Raw genomic sequence first — 8498 nt, forward strand, 5'->3', positions numbered from 1 at the left:
ACACACCAAACAAGGTAATTGGTTGTCATGATAGACTCTGGCGAACTCTGCCAGGACGCATGCTTTTCCCTCAATCTGTGCATCTCCATACATAGTAATTAAATTCTAGTGCATTTTGATAATTTTGTCATATATCAGCATCCTCACAAAGTAAACCCCTTTCTCTATGTGTTCTACATTAAACCTATCTTGATTTACTCCCATCAAGATCCCTCCCGACATCCCCCTAGGCTCATTCCAGCAGCAATCAAAATTCCTCCCCTCACAAAAATTATGTAATTCATTTTTCAATTTTTTTCTTAATAGTTTCTGAAATCCCTATGAAGTCTAGTCTATGATCCACAATCAATTCTCTAACATATCTCTTTTTGTGATCTTGCCCCAAACCTCTCGCATTCCAAAAAAATCCCTCTCATTGTGAATCTATTTGAAAATATTTACTTTTTATAATTCTCCCCTTCTCCCCCTATTTTTTATAATCTTTTGCTCTCTTTTTTCTCCTGAGCACATCAATCCCAATAGATTGCGCCACACAGCTTGATGCTGGTGAGCCATTCTTTTTCCCCTTTTTTCCCTAAGAATATATTTCTTAGTTTCACAAATTGCTGCTCTTCTAAATCAGCATCTGAATGCTCTAAGTCTGAGCATAGATAATCTAAATCCACATCTCCAATGTGAATATACACTGGTGTGTTGCTTTTTTCCTCCCCCATGTTACTGTTCCTTTCCTCCTCTTTCTTATTCTCCATCTGATTTTGAAAATATATTTCTCTCTTTGCTATCTTCATTTTTCTAATTATCTCTAGATTTTTATCTATCATATCAATGGAACCCAAATCAATTCCAACTAGAGAACTAATGTGTAACAATGAAGAGTTTGCACAATTTAAATCGGTATCCTTATCATAGTTATCTCTTTCTTCAGCCCTCATCTTTGCCATTTCCTCCACTTTCTGATCTTCTTTTCCTATGTTCCTCAACCTTCTTTTCAGTTCAATTTCTTTGTCTTCATCATTTTTTTCTGTCACCTCCATCCCATGCAACTCTGCCAATCTCTCTCCCAAAGTCCCTACTGATTCTTGACTTGCATTCTAGTCAGTAGGTTCATTATACTTTCCAGATTCAGTTTTCTCTTTCTTATCTTGGGTTTATTTTTCAAAGTCTTCCACCTCTAGATTAGCCAGCTCCATCTCATATTGCTCTTTGTTTGCAGCCTCCTGTTCCAACTTCAAAATATCTTCCTTTTGTTTTTCAATCATGTTCTCTAGACTTTTTTGTGTGCTCTTCAAGTATTTTTATCCTCTTATCAGCCTTGTCCCACAAAGCATTTTCTTTGGCTTTCTCTTTCTCTAAGTTCTGAATTTTTCTGAACATAATATCCATTTCTTTTTGCATGTTCCCTCTTTCAGCAGCCATACTTTTGTCCAAGTGTCCAATGATTTCCTCTATTGATTTTTTTATCATTTCATTTTTTCTGTCAATCTCCTCAATTTGTTTCAGAGATAGACTATCCAAAGCCATCCCTCTTCTTTCAGCTCCAGTTAGCTTTGCTCTTTTCCTGTTTTCCTCCTCATCATCCCCAACTTCCATTTCAGACACACCATTAGATTTTCTTTTCTCCTCCTTATACCAGCCCATCTCAGTCACCTTATCCAGCTCTGCCCCAATTCTAAACATTAGAAAATCTGGAGAAGTTATTTCCACATGAGAAGGGATCTTCCCCACATCCCTGACCCCACACTTCACTTTCACTTTTTCTTCATTAATAGTGTCCACGTCAATTTCTAACACAGGCCCTACAACAGCAGCCACTTCACACATTCCAAAAAAAATGTCTAAAGCAATCTGGTACTTTCTTAAATTTCACCCAAGCAGTGTGCATTTTCCCAATTGCCAAACGATCAAGAGACCGGGGTTGTACCTTTATAATGACACCAGTCCCCAACAGATTGAAGTCATTGAACTTTGCTAGTTCCACCAACTTTGCTTTATTTTGGAATCTCATCATATAACAATTTTTTCCATATTCCTTTACTCTTCATTGCCATCCCCAATCAAACATTTCATTGAGAGCTTTTATCAGCTCAGTTTCATTGATCTGCCCATTCCTAATGATCACCACTCCTAAAGGATTTATATGCTCTGCAATTAAGACAGCCTTGTAGCTCTACACCAGCAACACTCCTAGACCTTTTAAAGCATATTCAACATATTTGGGTACTGGTTTCATTTGTTTCAGAAAGTTGCAGGCTCTGGTAATGTGGTTATCCCTACCACAAATTAAGCAGTGCCCCACTTTGCAATCTCTAGGTAAATGCTTGGGATGTTTGCATTTTCCACATACCTGTCTATTGAACCTATCATTTCTACTCCTATCATCACTCATATTTTGTTGCCAAGCCCCACTGTTCACCTGATTCCTGAAGTCATTTCCTGAGCTATTTCCATTGCCTTTTGCTCTCTTCAGCACATTTTCCTCACCAGCATTAGTTTCTTTGACTGTTTCTTTACCATAGCTCATCATTGACTTATTTTTCCCACTATCTTCCACAAGCATCCCATTCTTGTTCATTCCCTGCACTAGTTGTGATAGTAATGCACTCAGGATCTGTTGCTACTAACTAGAATTCATGCTTCCCTCTCCTTTATCTCTGCCATCTCTCTGATCTTCCCCAACATCTTCCCCTTTCCCAACTTCTTCCTTTCTATCCCCACTGTCTTTTCTTCCTTCTTTGATCTGCCAAACCTTGCTCCCCCCAGATTCATCACTGGGTGCATTTGAGCTTCCAATACCTCTTCCAACGCTGAACCCAAATCCCGAATGCCCTCCCCCCCTCTGCCATGAAAATCGAAGGAATTTTCAGAGGAGTTGGATCTGCTTCTATCTCCTCCACCAAATTGCCCTATTTTTCTGACATTGGAATCACCAAATCTTCCTCCTCTGTTGGTCCTCCCCCCTCCAAAACCTCTCCCAAAGTTTCCAGCCATGTGTTCTACTTCCTCTCGTGGCGGCTGGGGGGTAAACCCTAGAATTAGATCAGTGCTCTCTCTCTCTCCCTCCATGTCTCTGCCTTTTTATAGGCTCACCCCACTCCTCCAGGACTTGGGCCTTCTCTTTATCTGGGCTTTCCAGAGCCCAGTAGGACAAGTCCAAGTCCAGGTCAGTTTGCACCTTTTCACCTACCGGGCCACCAAACCTGGTTATCCATCTCTCCTTTGTTTTCCTTCATCCTCACTTTTTCCATCCCTCTCCTCCCCCCTTATGTGGGATATATGATCGGAGTATTTCTAATGTAAATTTCACCAAAGTCAAGGTCCTCCTCATCTTACCATACAACAATGGGCTGGAAATTTCCATGCCTCATGTGCATTTGAACTGTTTTGGCTTCAACCACTTCATTATTCCTAGAATCCCACCCTGTGTTTTTTTTTGTTATTTATCTCAACCTTTCCCTTTTCTCTATTCTCTTTTTCTCCATTTTCATCATTTTGGAGTTTGTGAATTTTTCTTATATGCTTTTCCTTTTTTCCATTCCTCTCTGCTCTTCCCAATCTCCCCAAAATAACCTCATCTACATCAATCGACGTAGTAGAGGTCGGGTATTTCGATCCACACATACCTGACGAAGTTGGAGAAGACACCCCCTCCCCCTCCTCGTTGGAAACCTCCCCGGCCAACAGCCAGAAGCGGTTGTCGGCCGGCGAGGCCCCTACTGGAGGCGGGAAAGGGCACGAAGGCGCGGAGAACGCCTGGGGAAGCATGGAGAACGCCTTGGCAGCTCTGTGACCGCCCTCTTCTGCTTCCTCCTTGGTGTCACCATCTCCTCGTCGTCTTCCTCTATCACAATCGGCGCCATCCATGAGCGTGGTGCAGGCAGCCCCATCACCACCTCCATCGGCGGCGGCGACGGCTGGATCTGACTGTAGCGAAGGGATCTAAAGACCCTCCACTTGTGCCTCTGCTCCTGGATCGGGGATTCCGCCTTGAGCATTGCCCAAAGCAGAACCCCCATCGCTGGCTGCCTGTCGTAGTTGGGGAAGCAACGTTGGATCTCTTCTTCGTTCAGCTTGTCGCGCGCCATCTCCATAGCGTCGTTGAGCATCTTCGCCTTCGGAAACCACCTGTTGATCTTCCTCAGCCTTCCCATCCGCACCTCGTCACCGTCGGCGAACGCCCACATCTGCTGCTCGCGGGTCATCATGAAACCCTAGCTCACGGCGTGGCAGAGCGGGGGAGAGCGGAGCGAGAGAGAGCGGGTCGTGCGGTGTGCAAGGAGGAGAAATGCCAGGAGTCGGGGCAGTCGGGGGACTAAAATATCCCCTCCGCTCCCCTCGGCCGCATTACTCACCTCGGGGCTCGCAACGTGACCAAGCCGCCCTCCATGCGCCGCAACTTTTGCAATATGACACGGGAACTGCACAGCTTGGCCAGGGGCAAAACCCGCGTCATCACGCCAGCCGCGCGCGTCCACTGTCACGTCCTCGGGTTGAGGAGGACCAGCCGCCTTCCTCGCCAGAGGAGAAAACCCAGCCGGAATTCCAGCAGCAATGCCCCTAGATCGGGGACGAACTCGCCGGAATTCCAGCAGCGATGCCCCTAGATCGGGGACGAACTCGCCGGAATTCCAGCAGGGATGCCCCTAGATCGGGGACCAACTCGCACCGGAGCGGCTAAATTTCATGTTTTGACCCTTTTCTGAAACCTATTCGAGATTTGACCCTAGTTTGAAAAAAAATCGAGATCTGACCCTTTTGCTATCGCCAGGGACCTTGGCGGTAGGGTATAACAGCCTACCACTAAGGTCCCTGGCGGTAGGGTTGCATGCCCTACCGCCAAAAACCTTCTAAGTATTGACCACAATGCATGCTCGTACCTACTGCCAAGCACATTGGTGGTAGGGTTGTGCAGGCTACCGCCAGCCTGGTTTGGCGGTAGCGATGTTTCCTACCGCCAAAGTCTCTGGCGATAGGCTGTTAGACCTTACCGCCATGGACTCTGGCGATAGTAAAAGGGTCAGATCTCAAATTTTTTTCAAACTAGGGTCAAATCTTGAATAAGTTTCAAAACACGAAAATTTGCCCACCGGAGCCGTGCATCGCACGCGAGACGTGTGTTGCCCGTCGTCATCCACACAGTATCCGCTCTACCCGTCATATCCGTCGATCGCTGCTAATGCTAGCTAGCCAGCTTCCGGGACTGGACGAGCTGAGTGCAGATTTATTATATCCTCCTGATCAGCATGCAATTTCAAAAGTCCAGCGAGGCATGACAACGTTATTGTGTTGGGAGAGCATGGCAAATTCATTTAGCAAGCACAGCAAATCCTGGCAAAAAACTGAATTGGACAGATTTGCCATGCTTGCTAAAAAAATTGCCATCCCTCAGACAATATAAATTGCCATGAAAAAGTTATAATTTCCAAGCTCCTCAGAGAACGTTCGCTGGTTATCAAATCCATCTGAAACAGTACATTTCCATCCAGGAGATGGCAGCAATAGTTTGCAAGTTACTTGCCAGCATAGATCAAACTGTAGATTTGTGCATGTACACACAGACAGCACATATTTACAAGTTCCAGTTCCAATTCCCAAACTCTAGGCTCAATCAAAAATAGGAACAACCAGATTGCAGCAAACCACAGCGGGTTTGACCTAACAGAACGCCTCCTGCCATCGACGAATTTGATTTTCCTTTTCCTGAAAATATCAACTGTTGCACCCAATGCAATATAAAGATCAAAATCATTAGTTAAGACCATGAGAAGATGACTGTTGCATAAGAGACGGGTTTAGGCTTCTTTAGGGCAGAGGCAACAGTCAAAACAGATAAAAATACATCTTCCATTCGGTACACGGTGCAAAAAAACTTGGTCTGCCCTGGATTACATTTGCACTACAAGATCAAGCTATGTGCTAAGGTTGACAGCTTCACTCTTTTGATGTTATGACAAGAAGGCCCAGTGCGCCAATCAGAAGGTACTGCAGCAACAGGCATCACATATTAGCATTTCATCAGTGCTTCAAACTCAGGAGTAGGCTGGTCAGTACTTAAAAGGAATAAACATACCTTAATGATCGGCTTCTCAGTCATCACAATCGTAACCCACCCAACATATGGTAGATAGCTGTTCATGTAACAAAAGGGTAATGCCAGCTGAATTATTTTATACCAGTATGAAGGCAGAAATGTGAATGTGATACAAATTTTCTAGGCACTCACCCTACAGCCCGCCCCATAATGTGATGCTTCTGAAGCCAAAGCTGCCCTTGTGCATACAGAAGTCGGTCATCCCCAAAATTATTATCGCCTGAAAAGGCAGTTTGTCACTTGAGATACAACAGCGCAGTGGCACCCAATGTAAATTATAAATTGCTAGCTGTTGACTATTATTGCCGGGATTGCAAAAACTACTTGGATAGTCAGCATATCACTGAAGAAAAACCTATGGCATTCAAACAGAAAATGACAGATACCTTTTGTGAGGATGTCAACTTCTCCACTTTCTTGCCGTTCATGAACCTATACATTGAGAAAAGTAAACTCAAAACTAGCATGAAAAAACTTGCACGTCTAATATGCATATATATGGTGATTGATCACATGACTTCACAATTTTATTACCTTGATCACACGGTGAACAATTGGAATTTCACGGCCCTGCATAAATAAATGTCCAGATGTAATCTTAGTGTCTTGAACATCAAATACAAGCACACACAATGAAATATAGGACAAAATCATGGGTTCATGACCCAGCTAATAATTTACGGCTTACAAAGTACAATAATTGAGTACTTACATCAATATTAAAAACAACTATTTCTCCAGTGCGGATAGGTTCTTTGCTCATGTGCAAAAACAGAATATCACCCTGCAAAACAGATAATTAATGATACAGGGACACTATGCAAATGATAACACCCATTTTAGCCTACAGAACGCAAAAATGGCACTGGAATAAAAACAGAAAACTGAGAACATGGCATGGTGGTAACAGTAATCTCAAAAGGAAACTTGGATGAATTAGAACAAGATCTTAAAGGCGATAGGACAGTCCTTCACTTACAACCCAATGGAGGCCAATTATATTCTTATTCATATGAGTAAATCATGGGAATAATCCACTTTATGTGTTGCACATGCAATTTTGGGATTTCATATTGGTCAAATATTAACTTCAAATTACAAAAACAAATGTGTATGTCCACTTGCGGGTGTGCTTGGGCACCCTCTAATTCGACTCTGTCCGTTCACTTAGAAAGTATTTTATCAAAATTCCTGTCTAACCCAGAGGATAAAGTCGAATTAGAGGGTATCTAAAATGGCCCTCAAGAATCTAATAATCAGATGCATATACAAAATTTAAGGGGTTCTCGCACTGCATAAGTAGGCAACAAACCCTTTTAAATCCAGGCTCCATGCTACCAGAAAGAACCACCACAACTGGCGATTCGCTCCCTGTCGCGACCATCAATCCCTTCCATATGATCAATGCTGAGGTAACAATCATACCTGCCATGGGGAAAAAATCATGACTTCCTCTGTGAGAACATTGTTGCAACCAACAATTACCAATATCTAAGAGCAGCAAAACCCCAAAATAACTAACAAGTAAGGTGCCATGCTCCCCTCTTTCCCTATATACCACGAATCTATAAACTGATTTTCAGAAGCAAGGAGCAATATCGCTAGTAGTAGTAGGGTAAAAACAACACGGCCGAAAATCCCAGTATAGTCCTCTAAGGCTGTCAGTCCAATGGAGTGGCTCGTGTACATTTCAGTGCGTATGATTCTTCCAAGAAAACAACTCCAAAAAGCTCTTAGGACCAGATCAAGAACCCCAAAAGCCTTAATGCCCCAAATTGCTATTTTCTTCAGATCCTCTCTGCCGCAATCTGGCACGCGAAAACACGACAGAACCGCGCCTTTCAGATCAAAACCCAAACTGGTCCACAGGGTAAAACCCCTAACCGTGAATTCCGCCGCGATACAACCGAAAATACATCTATCAAGTACGCGGAGACGAAGAAGAGATGGGAGAGCAAAAGAGGCGTCACCGAGGCTGATGATCTGCGTGACGACCTGGCGGACCTGCATCGACCGGATCGACTCCACCTGGTCGCCGATGAACCCCATCTCGCCCGGCTGGCTCTCGGCGGGGATCTCTCTCCCGGCGACGTTTCTTCCGAGGGGAGGGGGCGGCGGAGAACTCACGGTTGCGAGGACTGGAACGGAAAGAAGGTCCGCGTTTTTTCGACTCCTTTTTGCAGACAGGACCCCGCGGGTTGCTGGATATTAGCTTCCGATCCGACGCGGCTCGCTACACGTCAGAGGACGGATTTTAGTGCGTTGGATAGATATCGGACGGATGGTAAGCTCGGTGTTAATGCGTTCGGCTCGTTTCGGCACGGCCCATGTCAGCTAATCCATATCTGTTCGTTGAATTGGGATGGGATGGCTATGTAGGTTCCATTCTTTGAATCTTTGGTTTTTTCTT

At 44.3% G+C, this 8498-nt stretch overlaps 1 protein-coding gene across 1 annotated transcript; it reads right to left on the reverse strand.

Annotated features, from left to right (window-relative positions):
• Positions 1–5723: 5723 nt before the first annotated feature.
• On the reverse strand, positions 5724–8259 carry LOC119276896 (signal peptidase complex catalytic subunit SEC11A-like). The gene is made up of 8 exons (XM_037558069.1): positions 8059–8259; positions 7401–7513; positions 6801–6872; positions 6623–6658; positions 6475–6520; positions 6221–6308; positions 6068–6125; positions 5724–5979 (listed from the first exon to the last, which is right to left on the reverse strand). Exons 1-8 carry the CDS (start codon positions 8135–8137, stop codon positions 5929–5931), a joined length of 543 nt encoding a protein of 180 aa, XP_037413966.1. The 5' UTR covers positions 8138–8259; the 3' UTR covers positions 5724–5928.
• Positions 8260–8498: the final 239 nt, after the last annotated feature.

Source organism: Triticum dicoccoides, chromosome 1A, assembly GCF_002162155.2.
Source record: "Triticum dicoccoides isolate Atlit2015 ecotype Zavitan chromosome 1A, WEW_v2.0, whole genome shotgun sequence".
Classification (NCBI taxonomy): Eukaryota; Viridiplantae; Streptophyta; class Magnoliopsida; order Poales; family Poaceae; genus Triticum; species Triticum dicoccoides.

Bases quoted from the DNA above. Each gene is read 5' to 3' on its own strand.
- LOC119276896 (XM_037558069.1), bottom strand. From the start codon at position 8,137: ATGGGGTTCATCGGCGACCAGGTGGAGTCGATCCGGTCGATGCAGGTC. The intron at 7,514-8,058 runs GTGACGCCTCTT...TCCCCATGGCAG, and splicing joins CACGCAGATCATCAGCCTCG to GTATGATTGTTACCTCAGCA. The intron at 5,980-6,067 runs GTATGTTTATTC...CTGTTGCTGCAG, and splicing joins CTGAGAAGCCGATCATTAAG to TACCTTCTGATTGGCGCACT.